Here is a 22,500-nt window from a genome sequence, read left to right on the forward strand (position 1 = left end):
GGAACGTGCTCTTGCAGACTGCCCCCATCACCGACCTCAGGGATTCCATCCGGAAATGCGGCACTTTGGGCACCATATTTACATTTCTTAAATCTAGGATTGGACGAAAAGTCCCTTCCTTCTTTGCAAAGATGAAGTAAATGAAATACTGCTCCTAGCTTCCACAACCGGTCCATTGTCTCCCGAACAGCCAGTTGCTTATCTATGGGACTGTAAGGGGAAACCAGAAACAAATCCTGGATGGGTCAAGCAAATTCTAATGCGTAGCTGTCTCTTACTGAGGACCCACTGATCCTTGGTAATTTTGGCCACTCCCCATAAAACCACACTAAGAGACCTCCTACAACAGGAACGATGGCATTGACCAGCCTCACCTCATTGCAAAAAGACTTAGTTCCAACTGCGCTACCACGTGAGGTGTCCCAGAATGGTCAACGGCCTCCCCGAAAGAACTGACCCCAAGACTGGCCACAGCTCAAATTGCCTCTGTGGACCCGCTGCTCCTTTTGCCAAGCAAGACCTTCTAGTATTCTGAAAGAGAGTCTGAAAAAATCTCTTGCCCTTAGGCTTATCTTCAGGCAATTTGTGAACCTTAATTTTGCCCAAATTCTTCATCAATTCCTCCAGGTCCTCTCCAAACAAGACCCTTGAAAGGCAGAGACCCCAACTGAGGCTTGGATGACACATCTGCCAACCAATTACGCAACCATAATAACCTTCTGGCTGACACGGCTGATACCATAACCTTAAAGGAGGTCCTCACCAGAGCATCAGTCTCTTAAGCCACAGCTGCCTCTAAACGCTCAGCCTTAAATGCTTCCTCTCCAAGCTTTGCCTTTGCATCCTGAAGATGCTGCATCCAACAGAGACATGCTCTCTGCATAAAACTGGAACAAATGGCAGCACAAAATCTCAAATCAGACACCTCAAAAGTTCTCTTGAGCTGCACCTCCAGCTTCTAATCCTGAACATCCTTCAATGCCATGGACTTTGCAATTGGAATGGTTGTTTTCTTGGTAATAGCTGAAACCACTGCATCAACCTTAGGGAGGGAAAGCAGGTCCAATGTCTGCTCCAGCAAAGGGAAATGTTTCGCCATAGCCCTCCTTACCCGTAAACCAGCTTCAGGAGTCCCCCACTCCCGATCCACCAGCTTATTCACATTGATAAAGAAAGGCCTTCACTGGGCCCCGCAGCCCATCCAGGACCGGATCAGCTCCTTCCAGATCAGAGTCTTCCTGCGGGACCTTGACCTTGAGCTCCTCTAGAACCTGATGAATCAACGGCCCAAGCTCCTCCTTATGAAACAGCCGACCCATCTTATGGTCATCTCCCTCAGAAACCAGGATCTCCTCCGGATCATCCCTTGGATCCACACCAACTGCATCCGTTTCCACCGACAGGTCGTGCGCTGGGGGCGCTCCAAGTGTCCTTGGAGTCATCCAAACTATCAGCCGGGACCCTCAGAGACAGAACTGGATCCAACAAACGCTGGACCACTGCAGGCCACTTCCTTTGTGACTGTCCACATTTGGAACCCAAATCCAAACCCTCGGAAATCTGGGCCCGGGTCCCCAGACTAGAAGCTGCCACCTCCTGAGCCAAATAGGTCTCATGTGAGGGACAACACAAAATCCAAAGAAAACGATCTTGAGGCGCCAGCCATGGGCTGAGAAGGACCAGGAATAGACAAAAGAGGATTACCATCTTGCTCTGCACCCTCCTGCTCCTCTCCAGAGCCTGAACAGGCTGGGGGAAGCCTCAGAGGGAAATCCCCCTCCCCCTCCAGCGGCGTGGCCTGAGCCGCGTGAGCCCTCAAAATGACTATTGTTCCCGTATAGAGGGGAAACAGGTCCTCCAGCCGGCACGAATTCTGCGGCGCTGGAGGAACAGAAACGGGCGACAGCCTCCTCCTTTTCGCAGAACCCAGAGAATCCGACGGCCCCTGCCCCTCACTGCCGGTGGAATAAGCAGCGCATAACCCAACGTGGTTAAGTCGTGATTGCACAGAGCTGCACGTGTGGCAAACTGAGCTGTGTACCTTCTCTGATTGACAGCGGGAAGCTTACCTTGTCCTGGTCTCCTAACTGCAGGTTTTGCACCATCCACCATCTGCTGGAGACCGAGAAATACTGAGAAACTGCAAGTGGCACCGGGGATTATGAAGCAGTGTCAGTGAAACACTCTCTGTCTCTATCTGCCAGCAGGGCTGCAAAACCCAGGAGTCTGGACTGATCCAGGTACGTACAGGGAACACGAGATTTAGGACAAATAGGAACAAGACAAAACCAGAAAATCATGTGCTGCAAATCAGAATCATGGCTGTGATTGTAATGAAAGTCCATCATTCTAACCCATGACGGCACTGCCCAGTTAGCCTAGGCACCCCCACTCTCAGCAAGGATGCAACAGCAGCCCAAGGTCCTATCTCACTGGTGAAGTCATGCCAGCACCAGGTGCCAATTCTCAGCAGACCAGGATTCCCCCCTCAGCAGCACCAAGTCAGCCTCTCTTATCTGTTTAAGGCTGGAGCTTCCATCTTTATGAATGGTGTTATTAGCCGGAGCCTGATTTACCAAGCTTATTTCCCACCGACAGAGAATGGGAGAAGAATCTAAGCAAATCAGGCCTCATGTGCACAGTCCTTCTATATATTAGATCCTTTCCTCAAAGGAATGCAGCGTCTTGGGAGTTTAATTCTCGTGGCTGGCTATGTGCATAATAGATCTGTTGTATTTGAACATGGGAGTTTTGGTTGGACTGGAGACTAAAGGAGGCGGGGTGGGATGGGATGGAATGGGGAGCGTTCTGTTTACTCTGACCAAAGTAGTGCAGGAAACGCCTCAATTTCATTTATCTTGTGATAACAGCCCAAATGCGCGTACATGGTAAAGACAAAAAGTAATTCTAGAACACATGCGTTTTTCATGGCAGTTCAGGGAGAACATCACTTGTCAGTTTACCAAGGAGGCCCACGGCTGAAGCCAAATTCAGCAGGCACCTGGCAAGAGGCCCGCCCTCACCTGAAGCAAGGTCTGTGTGTCTGTGAGGACTCTCTTGCTCGTCTTCGATCCCTTCCTCTTTAAATCAGAATGTTATTTGCTTAGCTGCTTTTATGAGACTCAACTTGGTAACAGATTGCTGCCATAATTCGCTCAGGGGAAAAAATAAATGCTCTCAGGAGCGACCTACTGCCCACACCTTGGAAACACATGCTAGGAGGCGCGTGAAGAAATGGGTGAGGTTCTTACAACCAATGTTCATGCGTGTGTACGGCCGCGCAATGTGCTTCCAGTAGCTACACCTTGCTGTGCAGGACCTGGCCAGAGGGGCATGGAGATCCTGTCCCGCAGCAGCCAGCCACTGTCTTGTCTGTGAGCAACTTCAAAATGCACGTGCAAAACAAAGGAAGTGCTGGCCCAGGTTTGATGTTGATGTTGCTTGCAGTGTTGGCACAGAAGAAAGGGTTACTGCAGGACCGGCTTTCTGTACTCAGCCGCTGAAGAGTGGATTCCTGGGAAACTGGGGGACACAAGAGACAGGCTGGAGAACATGCTGGAAAGGGAGAGGGCAATTAGTGGTGGGGGAGGGGGGGGATGGGTGGAGATGATGCTAGGGGAGAGATGAAGAAAAGGGGCGTGGCTGTAGCAGATGCTGGAGAACAGAGAAATAATTAAGGCTTGGTAGAAGCAAAGTGTTAAGAATGGGAAATGAGGCATGGGAGGCAGACAGAGGAAGGAGAAGAGTAGGATAGGGAAAAAGGAAGCAGGTGACAAATGAAAGATGTGAATAAAGTGAGGGAGGAGTGAGAAGAGGAGAGAAGGAAGGTAAGAAAAAGATGGAACTCGGGACCTAGGTGGTGGCACTACAGTAGAAATAGCTCAGCAGTAAAGGGAAGGATGTTTCAAACAGCACAAGACGGGGGTAGACTTTTCCCCTCCCATCCTCCTGCTCACGTGCAAAAGTTATATGCACAACAGCAGTGCACGCTCTCACAAGCCTCAGAACAAATGCGAGGGAAGACTGCAGACACCCACCTCCTGTTCTTCTCCCACAAATGGTGATGCCCCCAAAATACACTGACAATTTTTATATTCTAGTATATCAAAGGGCTTTTATTGAGCAGTCACAAATCAGGTTAGGAAAATAACAGATCACTTGTGAAGCGGTCGAGGATAAGGCAATCCAGGACAGGTATTACATCTTAACCTCTTCTAATGCTTTAAAAAAAATTAAATCGCCAGACCTGCATCATTGGCTGCGACCCTTCCACCACTGGCCCTGAACTTCTTGGGTGGCTGGAGTCGAGGATAAAAGTGACATTAAACCGCTAAATGGAAGACAGTATCGTTTCTAGGCCAAAAGCTTCTGTGCCTGGGGGGCTAGAGCTTGGAATACTGCACGTCCTTGGTGCTCTTTTTCTCCATCGCTGCCTGTGCGGATTTTAAGATGTCTTCTGTCTGCAGCATGCTCATGTTCCAGGTCGCCTGGAGGGAGCACATCCATTATACAGTCATCATCATATCCTGAATATTAAAACAATCTTAGCCCTGCACACAGATATTTCCTCTCCCCTTCCAGATAGTATATAAATACCAGCCCTTCCCCGGGTACAGTACAGATATAGTAAGATAAGACATCCCTCTTAGTTATAAGAAAGAGCCTCAGTGCTGCAGAATACGGAGCTGTATTCTGTATCTGTGCAGGCTACAAGGAGCTAGGAGATTTCAGGAAGGTGTTTAGGGAGTAGGGACAAGGTCTCTACCATTTCACCCATTTTGCCTTTTCCACGGTTAAAGTTTGTGGTTGCCAAGGCTGGCAGACCAGGCCACAGCAGGAGTAACCTCCATGCTGATGACAGCTTTATGATAGCTGGCATAGGAAACAAGGCAGCTTTTTTTGCTTTTTCAAACTTTACACAGCATTGTACTGAGGAGGGAGGGGGGTCTGGATTTGAAATCAGCAGCTTTTCAACTGCACGCAGGAAGAGCAGCTGGGAGAATGGACGTTTAGCTGCGCTGCTCATGCAATTATCTGCAAACATGTTCTTTAATCTTCTACGAGCTGCTCTCGTTTACACTCTTATGTTTATTGATTTTTATCTTTTTATTGTACATCATCTTGGTTCCTCAGAATAGAAAATACAATTAATCAAATAAACTAAATTAAGTCAAATTGTCAGCATACTGCACCGTTCACTATATTGCCATTTCCTTTAAACTGGGAATCCGATATACCAGCACCTTGAGCAAAAACCCAAGGGTAGGGGGTGCTCATAGTTGTAATAGTCCTGTACTGCAAATCTCATGAACTTCTTAACTGAGATGTTAATTAACACTACAGCTTGTAGTTCAGTTTTTCTAATACCAATTGCAATAATTAAGTTTTGAGCACTTCACCTCGTTTTTTTTCATCCCAAATTCTAATTCTGAGTGTGCATTTTATTCAGTACAGTCACTAGATTGGGGTAAACTAGATTGTAGTTGTCAAGTTACTCCACTTAAGAAGACACTTTAAAGCCGGTTCCATGGATAAATATTTATTTGCATTTATAACCTGTTTTTTACTTCTGTAAACTGGCCAGTGGGTAATTACCCACTCGTTAAACGCTATTTTAAGTGGTTAACATAGGCAAGCCTGTTTACACAGTGCTAACACACGTAACCTAGTTTGTAATAATTTTGGTGATATTCAAAATTACCCAGAAACTTTAGACCTCCTATTGAGTGTGCTTAAAAGCATGGGTGTTATCAAACAATGCACATACTCTGCTGCACTGAGGGTGGGCAGTTTTTGGAGGCCTGATATACTTGGGCAAAACTCTTTTTACCAGCTTTGAAAATTGCCCTATAAAAAGGATTGACTCAATCAGTTTTCTGTCTTTGTTTCAGAAACGTCAGTTTTCAGCAGGACTTACATGCACAAGCCTGGCACTGAATATTCTCAGATAACGGTAAGCGTGTAGCTTTATCCATGTCTAGGCAGGACGGTTATTTGGCCCCCACCTTACTTGTGCACGTAACTTCAGCCGGAGAGCACTTAATGTGCGCACTCGCTGGCCAAAGTTTAGCCCCACACCTGAAACATCTCCACTGATGCCTCTTTGTGTAGACAAAATTTATACAGTTGGCAGGGGTGAGGGGGGCGGTGCTAAAATTACAAAACCTGGCTTTTGTGTGCATAACACGAAAAACAAAGAGTGCACAAATGCTTTGACTATAAACCAAATATCATTAGCTTCTGGAGTTAACCTGTGATAATTGCCTAAACTCAATGTGATTCACTCCTCTTGCAGTGTCATATAAATAAAAGGCCGAGACCCTGATTTACACCTCTGATATTACAGCAGAGGGGTCCTGTGGGGTCCTGTGGGGAAACTGGGAGGAACCAGTAAAGTTTCCCGTTTAGATCCAGGATCAGCTGGGGATGTCAAGTGCATCTTGACCCCTGGTTGTGCCTGTCAAACAGGATCCCAATTTATAAAAGCAAAAGTAAAAAGACAATGCAAACCTATCTGAGGACAAACTGGCTGGTGGAAAAGTTTCCAGGAACAATGCCACCATTGAGAGCAGTCACAGCTGGGTGAACTCAAGCACAATGGGATAGGTTTCCTGTCCCAGGTCAATGAGTTAGAGCGGAATGCAAGACTCAAAATCAACTTTCTGGTTTTCTCCAAAAGGATTCAACTACCCACCATGTATCTTAGACCTTCTTGCACAGAGTGATCTCGGGAATACACCAAGTTTATTTTTGTCCCCTGAACAGCCACCGGGCTCTTGCCAGCAATTTCAGATGCCAATTCCATGGCACCCTGAAGCATGGACTCCTTATCTGGAAACACACGACTGAGCAAGAATGAAAGAACAGATCAAATTATATGCAAGGGATAAACACATGCCAAAGCCAGGCCCCTGAAAATCAAAGACACAGACATACAAAGAGAGGAGAGAAAGACGGGGGCGAAAGAGACAAAAGACAGATAGGTAGAGCGAGAAGGGGAGAGGGGAAGACAGGTGAAGATGGGGAGAAAGACATACAAATACACAAAACCTCACAATATTTCTGCTCTGATGGCAGATCAATGAATAATTTTACATTGAACAATATACAAAATTCACATTTCTGACTTACATTTAATAAAGAAAAACAAAGAAAAGAATATTTCAGGGATTTCACCATTTGACAAGATGAAAAGTTACAAACAGCAATGTGACCGCTGAAGGTACTGAATATACCTGGACCCTAAGCTTGTACTGAATATACCTGGACCCTAAGCTTGTATGAAAACATTCTTCAGCTCAGAATAAGTGCACAATTTTTTAACAGACTTTTGAAATATAAAATTTTTTAACGGGTTCCCACACATGCAAGCACAGGTACAGTGCACATATATATATATTGCCAGCCATATACAACTATAACCTCAAGCACATAAACATGCTCAACCATAGCCACAAGAGTGCATACATAGTCATATACACAGGGACATGCAGAAACACATATCCAAGTGTGAGACACATGAATATTTACAGGTACACTCTATGCCATGTATTCTGGCCTCCAACGTACATGCACTGGAATACTGTAAATACTCTTCCATACCTAACAAGGCCACAGCTTCTAGCTTCATCAGACATCATTTTCCTGGAGGTGAAAGCCAGCTCATTCACTAAACTGAAGGGGATAAGTCGGAACAAAGACACATATTAGAATCTCAACTGCGCCATGACTAGGACAACCCAAGCCATTCACAGACCCACATCATCACTTGAATAGCACCCCCCACCAGACTGTTCTCCAATATCACCTGTGCCAACCCTCTTCTGGTCATTTGCAGTACTAGAAATATCACCTACACAACCACCCCACTTCTCCTTCTCTCTCTTTCAAGCCATTCACAGCCACACCCCAATACCATTTATACCAAACGCACAAAAATATGCAGAATAAAAAAGTAACCACCATTGAGCACATTATCTCAACACAACCACTATTATGCACATCTTATGGAAAGGCCTGCCTTGGAAAAAAGTTACACTATCCCTCCAGAGCTCCCCAGTCATGCCAGCAAGGAGAGAGCAGCATTTGAAACAATACCAAATGTACAAATTACGGTACCTTTGGCTTCCGATGATTCTGGGTAAGCGCTGAAGAGTGCCAACATCAGCTGCCAGTCCAATATCAACCTCCTGAGGGAATTAAAGAAAAATAATGGAAAACACATCTCCAGAGACATAAGAACATAAGATATGCCATACTGGGTCAGACCAAGGGTCCATCATGCCCATGATCCTGCTTCCAACAGTGGCCAATCCTAAACATTAGATAAATCACAAGCTACTTATTGCAGTTTATGGATTTTTCCTCTAGGAACTTATCCAAACTTTTTTTAAACCCAATTACACTAACTGCTGTAACCACATCCTCTGGTAATGAATTCCAGAGCTTAACTATGCGCAGAGTGAAAAATAAATTTTCTTCAGTTTGTTTTAAAATGAGCTACTTGCTAACTTCATGGAGTGCCCCCTGGTCCAGGGACAACGGTCAAGTGGGACAGATGAAAAGAGCTCAGGAGAAGGTAGTTTAAGGGGATCAGGTGCAGGGGATTTTGTGGGAGGGTGGGAGTTGAACAGTGGGGAACAATTTTTCACCAGCAGAAGGATGTGAAAGGCTTAAATTAGTGCTGATGAATGAGAACGTATATCTTTTAAGTGCGAGCGTGAGGAGGAGACAAAGCTGGTGCATTTGCTAGTCAGCGTGCAAGCGAATGCGGGCGAATGTGTCTGCCTGCGACTGTACCTTCACTTGGAACCAGGCATCCTGGGTGCAGTAGCGGATGTCGCAAGCAGAGATCATATCCACCCCTGGAATATAACAGAACTTTTAACCGCATCATGACACATCTTCAGCACTGCTCACTGTGTGCGCTGCCAGGTCTCTCCTTCTGCTTGGCATGCGCCGCCTATGCCAAAGGACAGTGCTGTGGAAAATCGAGTAAACTTACAAGACGCTGCTCTGCTAGCTACCGAGGACAAGGATATTTAGCTGTGTGCTGGGCAGTTCACCTACATCCTCCCTGCTCCCTCCCATGTAATGACTGCTTCAAGTCTCCTCTCACCTGCTCCGATGCAGGCCCCATGGACAGCAGCAATGACCGGCTTGGAGCACTGCGAGAAAACCCATCACAAAATAAAGTTAGAGATGATTAAAACAAGTTTAAAAAAAAAAAAGGAAATGGTCAACTAACTCCCCCCACACACATTTTCTCAAAGGCGGTGAAATTACATGCTTTTTCTTTTTTTTTTTTTTTAAATAGCAGGAGATTTAAACTTCTCTCTTTGGTCCTGGTCATTACATCATCATGTCCTTAATGGGGGTCAGATGGCAGGGTATTAAGGGCCCCCCCCCTCCATATTGTACAGGCTCTCAGACAAAAGGCCATCTTCAACTCATGGCGCAAACCCTGCACAGTGAAGTAAATCTAACATTTTGGTGAATTTGCACACACGCTCTCATCTCGTCAGGATGGGGAAGGACTTGACCACGAATGGACCTTTATATGGAATGCGATGATGGTTACGCAGGCACCTCACCTTCTCAATCACTGTGAAGGTTTCTTGGTACTCGGTAATTTTTTTGCGCAAATTCCAGGCCTTCCTGGCTACATCATCTCCTTCAGCCTGTAGCACATCACCGGCCATGTCCATCAGATCAATCCCTGTCAGGAGAATTCACACATCTGTACTGTGCTCAAAACTCTGACAACAGGTACCGCTCTACACCTTAGGACAAGACCTCCCAATCCTGACCTGGGGCATCCCCACCGCCAGTCGGGTTTTCAGGATACCTGCAACAAATAGGCAAGAGATACATATGCAAATTCATCTCATGCATATGCATGGTGGATATCCTGAACATCCGACTAGCTGTGTGGTCTCAAGGGCAGGTCTGAGAAGCCCTGGAGTGGCAGCCGACCGAGGGTGCGGGGCCCTAGAGGCTACATCTGGATTATCATACAATAGACAGAAAAAGCAACAGTACAAGGGCATTTCACATGTCACAAAGGAAAGGGTGCGTTTATTAATCATGTCCTAAAGAGCAAAGTGTATCCACGCCTAGGGAGTAACAGGAAATTCACAATGTGAAGGACAGGTCTGAAGAATATGTAGTATAACAAATGAGAGAGAAGCAAAAAAAGGGATAAATGAAGCCCTGGCATCTGCAGAGGAGGTAGCCCCAATCGAGATGCATCAGGTTATACTGTTAAGCATAAACTGACCATTTTGCATATTTTTTAGAAAAAAAAATGTTTGCTTTTTGCTTCTGTGGATTTTTCTTTTTGGTCAACCATGAAGTTGAAGCCTTGAAATGCCAACAGGAGCGCATTTCCACCCCTGAGGCCAAAGCAGGAGTTGAAATAATGGCTGTTGTCGGCTGGCCCTTTTTTGCTTTCATATTTAGTAATGGTTTTAAAAGATATGGTCTTGAGATTTTTTTGACTGGACTTTAATAAAAAGACATAGTGGGGTAGATGTTAAAAAAAAAAAAAAGAAGCCAGCACTGCTTCGGCATGCTGTAGCTGGTACTCGTATGATCCCCTTTTTAATACAAAGTTTATTTTGTTTATATCCTTTGAAACTGCAATTTTATACAGTTTTTGGTTTCCACTTTTCATGAACAGATAACGTTTATAGTTATACCACCTCCACCACCACCACCACCAACGTCCAAATGGGAGAAAACTCCCAATGGAATTGCTGTCTAGAGTCCTTTGTTTCTTTTTACCTGCTGTAAAGACTCTGCCAGCTCCAGACACCACCACGACATTGCACTCAGAGTCCTCTGCAATCTTATTAAAACACTCCACCATCTCCCTGGGGAAGACAAAAGAAGAAAGAGAGGCCGTTGATCCAGGACAGGAGCACAGCAGCTGGAGGAAAGCCCTGACTCAAGGGGACGGTGCGCGGTCTCCACATCCTGGCCATTTGCCTGTCATCGGCAAGGCACAAGTGACCTGCAGTTTAGTGGAATAAAGTGTCCTGGCCAACTAAATCTCTGTAAAATCTCCCCAGAAACAGGGTCACATTCCATCTCACCCGTGCAGAGCAAGGCAGAGACTATGTGCCCTCTCCAAGGGATTCTGGATTGGGGTCCATAGCCCGAATTTTTCTATGGGAGGGCCATTTTGTCTTTAGGTCACAGGCGAGCATTGGATTCCTGCAGATTATTAGGAGCAATGCATGAGCTTACTCTGCTGCTGCAGTGCCCCCCTCTTCTGGTTATTTCTAGCACTGCATCCAGCAATGCCTGGGATCCCCAAAAGCCGAGTCTGCCCCTTCACCTGGACCCTTTGAGCAGAGCACAGGCTCTCACACCACTACTGGGGCTTCACTGAACAGACTTCCTTTGCTTACTTCTTCTCATCTCCATCCAGTCATTTCTTTTCGCCGTTTGATACAGAGGACAGTGCAAAAGCACCTTCTGGGTTAATTGAAGCTACACAGGATTTCTGTTGCCAGCTAATCCCAGAAGTCTACAGACCTCCACATACTGTGCAGTCATTTGAAAAGGACAGGGAAGCAAGAACACAATGTGTTGCTTTGTTTTCTGTTGTTTCCGATTTGAAATGTCAGAAAAAAAACCCTCCAAAGACCTTTTTTTTTTTTCATTTTTAAAGTGTGCTAAAATGATTTAGCATGTTCTAAAACAAACAAAATAAAGAGAGAAAACAATTCCAAAACAAATGAAATACAAAGAAACAAAAACAATTTTTCCTGCCCACCCCTAACAGTGATATCTGTGGTGTCAATCTAGCGCTGGTCCCATTTTCGCTTTCCTGGCGGGAGACAAATTTGATAGGGCTCCTTTCCGGGGGCAGACCGAAGGCGGTAGGTGATTACCATACAGCCCATCTCCCAGACCAGCACGGTTCCCTGGGGCCCTAATGTCTAAACTTATGGACTTTTCCAGGCTGGAGTGTGTACTTCGGTGCAAAAATAAATAAATATGCACAGCCAGGAAGAGAAGTGGGTCAGGAGGGTTATGACAGAAATCTTCAGATATCTCCAAATGTAGAAAGGCGGCAGTTTTGGGATGAAAAAACAAACCACAATGTGGGATCATGATGTGAAGTTGGAGTAATACATGGAACTATTGCTTCACAAAGGTATGGGACAGCCTTCCAATGAAGGCCATAGGAGGAAAAATGGTACAGAATTCAAGAAAGCAATGGGCAAGCAGATCCTTAGCAGTGGGGAAGGGAAGTTAAGATTTCGGACTTTCTGGCACTTAAATTGTAATCCCCCCCCCTCAATATTAGTTCTCTACTAGTACCCTCCCCTGTTAGTTCACCCTATTACCCTTTCCATTAAAGCATCTCCATTAACTCATTTTTGTTCTGTACTTATTTCCATTATGCAGTTCCGGTTAATTTATGAATTTTATTATACAGTTCCTGTTAATTTATGAATGTCTTAGTGTAAAGCCTGTTGCTTTTTGTTAGTTCTCTCACGTGTTTCTTGTAAAGCCCGTTGCTGCATTATGTTCTATTGTAAACTGAGGTGATGTTCCAAACGTGCCTCGGTATATAAAAACTCTTAAATAAATAAATAAAGCCACAGATCTCTCTAGGCAGCCACTGGGCTAAAGAAGAGCCACTGTCTTATTTCCATAGGATAGGTGGGGCTGAAGGAGGGTTTGCTGCGAAGTGCCGCTCTTTCCCAGGCAGCCCAGGGGGCTGAAATGTTGCTGTGGGAGAATGGCGCTTCTAAACGCTGCTTCCTGCTACTAGGCCTTCTCTCTCCTGTGCCGTACACTGTATGAACCAGGTGGTCAGGCTGAGGCAGGAAGGAAGCACCAGGGCCTGCAGGTGGTGGCATAAGTAAAACTGTATTTGTCACGGGGAGGTGGAGGGGGGGAATCGGGCCATTTCACTTTTCACACCTAGAACTTGCCCTGCAGGAAGCAGGGAAAATGGGCGGACTGGCTGACAATGCTTTAAACTTCTATAGGCCATTGAAACGGTGCTTCAGTACCGTAATGGAAATTCTCACAGTCGTATTGGGTCCTGGAGACAAGCAGGGTCTTTATACGCTGACGTACCTTTTACTGGATGTCGCAGCACAAACGTTTTTGAATCCTCAGAAGTAAAGGTGGTCTCGATACCTCGTGTACTACAACATCCTTTGCAAAGACTGCAAATATGTTCCATTAACATGTAAAATGTATTTGGGTTTGTTTCAGATACAAGAGTACCAATTCATTAAATTATTTTTTATTCAGGTTCTACTGAAAACACCCCAAAAAATGGATGGTTTTATATTACAAAGGGAACAAATATTTATTGTATAAAATTAGAAAACTACATCACAAATATAAAATTTTAAATGATCACTTTTGAGACCGGAAGAAGGCTTTGGGGTGGGGAGGTGTCCCCCTAATAACCTGTGTGCTGTGTCTTATCCACACCAAATGTTTAGGAAATATCAGAGGGACCACGGAGACTGAGTCGGCACTAGTTGTTTGGACCTTGGCCTTCTCCATCACAACCTTATTTTATTCATGCTAATTGTAAAAAGTCAATTTCCTGAAACCTCTAATGTCCCTCTGCTGGGTGTCTTGACTGGATCGCAAGTTCCACAGTGAAGGGACTGCCTCTTATGTATGGCATGACTAGGAGTGCTATAGAAATCACCCAGCGGTTAGCTTAACCGCCTGCAGAAGTCACGCCTTCTCCTCTTCACCATCAGCAGGGGAATGTAGCCAAGCCATCCTGCCACCTATGCTAAACAGCTTGCCACCTCCCCCCTAGGCCAGAATCCTAACACTGCTCCGAGCCGGTCAACCTTGCCACCTCTAACCTGGGAGCTGGGGGTACGGGCTCTACTCTTGCAGGTAGATGGGCATACTGGCTTCCAGACCTAAACCAATACCTGGGTAATATTCCTAATGTTTTTTTTTCATGATTAACAGGAGTGGCCAAGTAGTCAGGGGAGTGGGCCAAGAACCAGGGAAAGCAGGGATCAAATCCCACTTCCCCCACTGCCGCTCCTTGTGACCTTGGACGAATCATTTTATCTCCTGTTGCCTCAGGTACATACTCAGACTGTAAACTCTATGGAGCAGGGACTTACTGTACTGGAATTCTTATACTTCTGTAAACCACTTGCAGCATCATTTGGAAAGGTGGACTTAAAAATCCAAATTCATTTTTTATTACATTCTATTCTTGAACCTGGGAACACAGACCCAAGTATTAAACGTGAAACAAATCATCAGACCCAAACTTTTGGATTTGCGTATAAAATTCCTGATTCATATACAATTTGCAGTTTCTCCCATTGCTACAAGCAATGGGAGAAAGGGTTAAGTATACTACAGGAACAGTAGAAAAGTAAAAATGTTACTTTGGACAAAAATATTTTATATTATACTTTGTTGCCTAATATCTGAAATAGGCCGCTTTCAGTAAATGTATTTGAAAGGCCACTAGAACGGTCTCACCTACAAATTCTCTGTTGACTTTCAGTTCAACACAGCCACATGGCTTTATTCAAACTTATATAAGGGAAAGGAAAATGGGGACAGTTGGACCAGGACCTGTCTTCCCATTACCTCCAGAATGCTTTATTCATGGCGTTCATTTTCTCTGGCCGGTTCAACTCCACGTGCAGCATTTTGTCAGCTGTTTGGGACACCTTCAGTGTGCTGTAGCTGTATGAGGACTCTGCATTCTCGGGATGGGATGCCATTGTGCGGAACTGAAGACAAAGCAGGCTGGGGATGCTTCGATCTGCATTGGAACATAGATCCTTTGCTAATTATTGGACAGCTTTCTAGGTAAATCAAAAGCCTGTGCAATATTTCCAAACTTCACTTTGAGTGGATACAGGCACATGAAACAGAATTATTAATCGGTGAGAGATTTTCACTGCCTCCAGATCAGTTTGGGGTCTTGATGAGCAGTGAAGAGCATGGGCTATGCTTGGTCCAGTACTACTCACTCTTACACTGTAACCTGGTAAATAGTGCAGAAAAAGACCATCTGGCTCATCCAATCTGCCCAGGACACATCCCAGGTGTCAGCCAGAGCGTGCCCAACTGCAAGATTTCTCTTTACCCAGGAGTTATTAGCTCCCTGCAGCACCCAGTTTTCCCACACTTATTTGCAAGGCTCTGTAATAACTTAATCTGAGGCTTCCTGCTTACAGCACAGATCTCATTAATCCAACCGGCATTTCAAAAGTGTGCGTTGTTCCTATTGGATTCAGTTATGCCATGCCGGTGGGAAGAAAATATGGAAGACATGGGTTGGTGGAGGGATTTGTAAATGTAAAATGGAATCTGTCGATGTTACAAAAGTAAAAAGTCCATTTTGAAGAAATGTAAGAAAAGCAGAAAATGTTATTTGACTATTTACCACTGAGGCCATTAGATAACGTTTTGAATCTTATCTACCATCTAGTCCAGTCTGATGGATGGGAGGGGATTATTTTAGTTTCATGCTTTATTTCTGAGGTAAGTATCTGCTGTATTTACAGACCTTCCTTTTCATATTTTATTTTAATTTTCCCCAGAAATGTATCAGTGTTTATTACAAGAACAAAAATAGGAGAAATCAGTGGGAAAAAATAATGCCATTTTTCTGGGTAAATGTAATTTTTGTTCTCGTTATAATAAATAATGACAAATTCCTGGGAAAAATAAAATTAAAAAAGGGAGGCAAAGATTCCTAACCATATTATAAACTCTTTAGTAAGGATTCTTGGGTTGTAGCACCTAATATAGAACCCAACATTGTGTAACTATAGCATGGGTTATTTTTCCCTATATGCATCACCTTGCACTTATCCACATTAAATTTCATCTGCCATTTGGATGCCCAATTTTCCAGTCTCACAAGGTCTTCCTGCAATTTATCACAATCTGCTTGTGATTTAATTACTCTGAACAATTTTGTGTCATCTGCAAATTTGATTACCTCACTCATCTTATTTCTTTCCAGATCATTTATAAATATATTGAAAAGTAACGGTCCCAATACAGATCCCTGAGGCACTCCACTGTCCTCTCCCTTCCACTGAGAAAATTGTCCATTTAATCCTACTCTCTGTTTCCTGTCTTTTTAGCCAGTTTGCAATCCATGAAAGGACATCACCACCTATCCCATGACTTTTTACTTTTCCTAGAAGCCTCTCATGAGGAACTTTGTCAAACGCCTTCTGAAAATCCAAGTATACTATATCTACCAGTTCACCTTTATCCACATGTTTATTAACCCCTTTGTGCACCCCTACTCTGTTTCCTGTCTTTTAGCCAGTTTGCAATCCATGAAAGGACATCACCACCTATCCCATGACTTTTTACTTTTCCTAGAAGCCTCTCATGAGGAACTTTGTCAAACGCCTTCTGAAAATCCAAGTATACTATATCTACCAGTTCACCTTTATCCACATGTTTATTAACCCCTTTGTGCACCCCTACTCTGTTTCCTGTCTTTTAGCCAGTTTGCAATCCATGAAAGGACATCACCACCTATCCCATGACTTTTTACTTTTCCTAGAAGCCTCTCATGAGGAACTTTGTCAAATGCCTTCTGAAAATCCAAGTACACTACATCTACCAGTTCACCTTTATCCACGTGTTTATTAACTCCTTCAAAAAAGTGAAGCAGATTTGTGAGGCAAGACTTGCCCTGGGTAAAGCCATGCTGACTTTGTTCCATTAAACCATGTCTTTCTATATGCTCTGTGATTTTGATGTTTAAAACACTTTCCACTATTTTTCCTGGCACTGAAGTCAGGCTAACCGGTCTGTAGTTTCCCGGATCGCCCCTGGAGCCCTTTTTAAATATTGGGGTTACATTTGCTATGCTCCAGTCTTCAGTTACAATGGATGATTTTAATGATAAGTTACAAATTTTTACTAATAGGTCTGAAATTTCATTTTTTAGTTCCTTCAGAACTCTGGGGTGTATACCATCCGGTCCGGGTGATTTACTACTCTTCAGTTTATCAATCAGGCCTACCACATCTTCTAGGTTCACCGTGATTTGATTCAGTCCATCTGAATCATTACCCATGAAAACCTTCTCCATTACGGGTACCTCCCCAACATCCTCTTCAGTAAACACAGAAGCAAAGAAATCATTTAATCTTTCCGCGATGGCCTTATCTTCTCTAAGTGCCCCTTTAACCCCTCGATCATCTAATGGTCCAACTGACTCCCTCACAGGCTTTTTGCTTCGGATATATTTAAAAAAGTTTTTACTGTGAGTTTTTGCCTCTACAGCCAACTTCTTTTCAAATTCTCTCTTAGCCTGTCTTATCAATGTTTTACATTTAACTTGCCAATGTTTATGCATTATCCTATTTTCTTCTGTTGGATCCTTCTTCCAATTTTTGAATGAAGATCTTTTGGCTAAAATAGCTTCTTTCACCTCCCCTTTTAACCATGCCGGTAATCGTTTTGCCTTCTTTCCACCTTTCTTAATGTGTGGAATACATCTGGACTGTGCTTCTAGAATGGTATTTTTTAACAATGACCACGCCTCATGGACATTTTTTACTTTTGTAGCTGCTCCTTTCAGTTTTTTTCTAACAATTTTTCTCATTTTATCAAAGTTTCCCTTTTGAAAGTTTAGCACGAGAGCTGTGGATTTTGCACACTGCTCCTCTTCCAGTCATTAAATCAAATTTGATCATATTATGATCACTATTGCCAAGCGGCCCCACCACCGTTACCTCTCTCACCAAGTCCTGTGCTCCACTGAGAATTAGATCTAAAATTGCTCCCTCTCTCGTCGGTTCCTGAAGCAATTGCTCCATAAAGCTATCATTTATTCCATCCAGGAACGTTATCTCTCTAGCGTGACCCGATGATACATTTACCAAGTCAATATTGGGGTAATTGAAGCCTCCCATTATTACTGCACTACCAATTTGGTAGCTTCCCTAATTTTTCTTAGCATTTCACTGTCCGTCTCACCATCTTGACCAGGTGGACGGTAGTATACCCCTATCACTATAGTCTTCCCTGACACACAAGGGATTTCTACCCATAAAGATTCAATTTTGTATTTAGTCTCATGCAGGATGTTTATCCTGTTGGACTCTATGCCATCCCGGACATAAAGCGCCACACCTCCTCCCGGGTGCTCATCTCTGTCATTGCAATATAATTTGTACCCCGGTATAGCACTGTCCCATTGGTTATCCTCTTTCCACCATGTCTCTGAGATGCCAATTAAGTCTATGTCATCATTCACTGCTATACATTCTAATTCTCCCATCTTACTTCTTAGACTTCTGGCATTAGCATACAAACATTTAAAGTTTGTTTTTTGTTTGTATTTTCATTCTGCTTTTTAATTGATAGGGATAAGTTTGAATTTTTTAGCTCAGGTGAGTTTTTAATTACAAGCACTTGGACTGCTTTTCTAATTATTGGAACCTCACTGTCGGGATGCCCCAATTCTAATGCATCATTAGTATCCTTTAAAGATACCTCTCTCCAAACCATGCGCTGCTGAGCGACTGTCGGCTTTCCCCTTTGTTCTAGTTTAAAAGCTGCTCTCTCTCCTTTTTACAAGTTAGCGCCAGCAGTCTGGTTCCACCCTGGTTAAGGTGGAGCCCATCCCTTCGGAAGAGACTCCCCCCTTCCTCAAAAGGTTCCCCAGTTCCTAACAAAACGGAATCCCTCTTCCTTGCACCATCGTCTCATCCACGCATTGAGACTCCGGAGCTCTGTCTGCCTCTGATGACCTGCGCATGGAACAGGGAGCATTTCAGAGAATGCTACCTGGAGGTTCTGGATTTAAGCTTTCTACCTAAGAGCCTAAATTTGGCTTCCAGAACCTCCCTCCCACATTTTCCTATGTCGTTGGTGCCCACATGTACCACGACAGCCGGCTCCTCCCCAGCACTGTCTAAAATCCTATCTAGGTGACGCGTGAGGTCCGCCACCTTCGCACCAGGTAGGCATGTTACCAGGCGATCCTCACGCCCACCAGCCACCCAGCTATCTACATTCCTAATAATCGAATCACCAACTATGACGGCCGACTTAACCATTCCCTCCTGGGCAGTAGGCCTTGGGGAGATATCCTCAGTGCGAAAGGACAATGCATCACCTGGAGAGCAGGTCCTTGCTACAGGATCCTTTCCTGCTGCACCTGGTTGGTGCTCTCCCATCATGAGACCTTCTTCCTCCAAGGCAGCACCAGGGCTGCCAGTCTGAAGTTGGGACTTGACTATTATGTCCCTGAAGGTCTCATCTATACACCTCTCTGTCTGCCTCAGCTCCTCCAAGTCTGCCACTCTTGCCTCCAGAGATCGGACTCGTTCTCTGAGAGCCAGGAGCTCTTTGCATCGCATGCACATGTACAACTTCTCACTGGTGGGTAAAAAATCATACATGTGACACTCGATGCAAAAGACTGGGAAGCCCCCCTCTTGCTGCTGCCTTCATCTCAATTTTGATCAGTTCCTAGTTAAGTTTTAGGTTGCTATGGGAGTAGGAATGTGTCTAACGTCCTTTAAAGGTATTAGTGAATTCACTATGTGTCTGGTAGTGGCCTACCGGGGTCCGATCGAATTCTCAATAAAGTTTTTGTTGATTTTTTTTTTTTTTGTGAAAGTGGCACCTGCCTATAAATTAAGGGATGAGCTGGGTGGGAAATACAAACAGTCTAACTTCAGTTAGCCTGAGTGACTCACTGCTCCCTTGATTAACAAATGTTGGTCCCTATTCAAACCCAATCACACTACCTCAACACCTTTCCAAGGTGAGTAACTGAGCTGAACTATTCAACTTTTTTTTACTTAGGTATACACTGCTCCTAGTTTATTTCTAGCTTCTGGTTACTTTTTGGGTTGGTTTTTTTTTTTTTTTTTTTTTTTTTTTCCCCCCCCAATACAAGCACTCAGTTAGTATTAAATACAAACACTCAGTTCTTTAAAAGTCTGGAGAACACTCAGTTCTGCAGACTTTTAAAAATAAACACACTACCTACTGCTACCTTATTGACCGACTAAAAATACAAACAGTCTAACTTGTTTATTCACAGCCTTTCTGACTTTTAAAGGCACAAACACACTAAATAATATTCCCAAATAGTTAACTTTGCCCCAATACTTTTAAAAAAGACAATGTCCCAAGTAAAAACGTACTGATTCCTTTCAGCCACCAGCAAGGTGCTCCTCTCCTCAGTGTTCCCAGAATTAATGCCTGCTCCGGACAGTGATTATATTGGATTAATTGTGACAAATGAAGTATGACTGGGGTGGCCAACACCTGTCCTCGAGAGTCACAAACAGGTCTGGATTTCAGGATCTCCACAATGAATATTTTAGAGCTAGATCTAAATTTAAGAAGCCTGTTCTGGTACCCCTTAAGTGTGAGAATTTTAAAAAGTATTTTGCACGTCTTGCTTACTGAAACTCCCACAGGAATATCTGAGGTTTCTCGCTGCCTCAGAGACAGCAGCTTCTTTTCCTTTGATTCCAGAGTACTAGCTCTCTAAAGTTAATCAAGAAATGCATTGTTAGTCCAATAAACTGGATATCACATTATATCACGCGTATTTTTTTCCGTTAAACCTTTAACTCCTTTCACTTCAGAGGCCAAAAGTTACTGCATGGTCACGTGAACTGCTTTAACCAATCAGAGCCGTCCTCGGGAGGTGGCACTGAGACTAGCCAGAGGTATGGGGCAGATTGGGGAAGAAGGGAATGTGCCCGCCCGGGGAGCGGGATGAGATAACTGAAGCAGTAAGTGCGGCACGTACCCACCGTCCCCCCCACCCCAAGTTCCCTCTTGACTCACGTGCTCGCAGAACTCCACGTAGCAGGGCCATGGCCACCATCAACCTACAACAACAGGTCTCAGAGCATTAATGACCGAGAGGCCGCCGTGGTCCCGCCCCCTGCTGCCCGCCATCTTAGGTGGATCTGCGGGGGTCGCCGGGAAAGTGATGAGACTGTCGCGTTCCCCCGTCCAACACCGCCGTGGCGAGCAGGCGGAATATCTCGGTGCAGACCCAACGCTTTCTCAGGCTAACGGTTCCCGCTTGTTAAGAGGAACTTGCCGGCACGGCCACGGGCTACCACGCCTAAGATGGCGGACGGGCCCCCGAGGCTGCCGGGAGATTTAAACCTGGTTGCACCCGAGTTCTCACGAAGATATAAGTACTTTCCAGGTTGTATTAAACCACTAATACTGTTTGTACTGTATTTCAATTTCGGCTTAAGCTTACTTGCAGTATATCATCATACGTTGCCACCTTAAAACGCCACTGTTCATACTATGCGCGGGAACGTTAAAGTTTTTCTGACGCTGCCAGTCGGGGAAATTATTTAAAAAGTTTGCTCTGTACCAATCGCCAGAAACAATAAGGAGCACCTATTTTGTACAGGTAGCACACTGAATCCTGGTTAAGTAGTGCGTCACTGGCCCCATAAGGTATCCTGGGTGGAAACCACTGCATGCCTCACCTGTTAAGCTTTCCTCTGCTTATGTACAGGCCTCGTCTTTTCTTTCTCTTGCAGCACTCCGTGCCACGCCTCCATTGCTCAGTGGCAGTTTAGTATCGATAGTAAACAGAGTGCACTTTGCCTCCACAGGTATCCGTTATGAAACGCACTGGGACCGCTTCTTGGGCTCTGTACTGCTGGTTCAGTGCTTCTCAACCTTTCAGAACCGGATGAGGTTTTGTTAGGTCCTACGTTCACAGAAATTCAAACTTCACAGCTAACGCTATATTTACATTTTAATGTGAAAAAGTAGGACTGTTTTTCAATGTATTGTCAGTTTTGTTTTTTGTTTTTTTAGAAACTATCAGGAAGCAATATAAGGTCAGCAGAGGTAACAGAACACATTTCCTACGGTTGTCGTTTTATGCCACCTTAACACTAGAGAGGGGGGTGGAACTAAGGGAATGGCGAAGCCAGAGCAGCTAAGAATGTGCCCTAGTAGAATCTCTGCCCACAGCGAAATACCAGCTGAACACAGCATGATGAAATGGCACTTGGAGTTTTCTGTAAAATTCTGAAGATTGTATAAAATCTTATCAAATATTCAGGCCCCATGCACCAGTAGGGCACGTTATTGAGGCACTCATGATCATACGCCTACTCTCTTAATGCATCCACCTCTACATTCAGGTACTGTAGGTATACCTACAGTACCTGAATGTAATCCACTTTGAAGTGCTGAAAAAGTGCAAAAAGCAGAATATAAATCTAAAATAAATATAAATAAGTACCTGAGGCAATGGAGGGTAAAGTGACTTGCCCAAGGTCACAAGGAGCCACAGCATAAGAACATGCCATACTGGGTCAGACCAAGGGTCTATCAAGCCCAGCATCCTGTTTCCAACAGTGGCCAATCCAAGCCATAAGAACCTGGCAAGTACCCAAAAAGTAAGTCTATTCCATGTTACCGTTGCTAGTAATAGCAGTGGCTAATTTCCAAGTCAACTTAATTAATAATAGGTAATAGACT

At 44.4% G+C, this 22,500-nt stretch overlaps 1 protein-coding gene across 4 annotated transcripts; it reads right to left on the bottom strand.

Annotated features, from left to right (window-relative positions):
- Window positions 1-4,086: 4,086 nt before the first annotated feature.
- Window positions 4,087-21,686, bottom strand: ECH1 (enoyl-CoA hydratase 1). Of its 4 annotated transcripts, none has more exons than XM_029571331.1 (11): window positions 21,492-21,686; window positions 20,824-20,867; window positions 14,614-14,791; window positions 10,786-10,874; window positions 9,594-9,718; window positions 9,119-9,167; window positions 8,800-8,864; window positions 8,119-8,189; window positions 7,603-7,674; window positions 6,695-6,845; window positions 4,087-4,487 (listed from the first exon to the last, which is right to left on the bottom strand). In XM_029571331.1, the coding sequence occupies exons 2-11, from the start codon at window positions 20,861-20,863 to the stop codon at window positions 4,383-4,385; spliced, it is 945 nt and encodes a 314-aa protein (XP_029427191.1). In that variant the 5' UTR covers window positions 20,864-20,867; window positions 21,492-21,686; the 3' UTR covers window positions 4,087-4,382. The 4 variants fall into 4 exon arrangements, with proteins under 4 accessions (XP_029427191.1, XP_029427190.1, XP_029427192.1 ...); XM_029571330.1 differs by lacking the exon at window positions 21,492-21,686 and adding an exon at window positions 21,254-21,282; XM_029571332.1 differs by lacking the exon at window positions 20,824-20,867 and having other exon boundaries at window positions 21,492-21,685.
- Between the last annotated feature and the right edge of the window lie 814 nt (window positions 21,687-22,500).

The sequence above is a fragment of the Rhinatrema bivittatum genome, chromosome 11 (assembly GCF_901001135.1).
Source record: "Rhinatrema bivittatum chromosome 11, aRhiBiv1.1, whole genome shotgun sequence".
In the NCBI taxonomy this organism is placed as follows: domain Eukaryota; kingdom Metazoa; phylum Chordata; class Amphibia; order Gymnophiona; family Rhinatrematidae; genus Rhinatrema; species Rhinatrema bivittatum.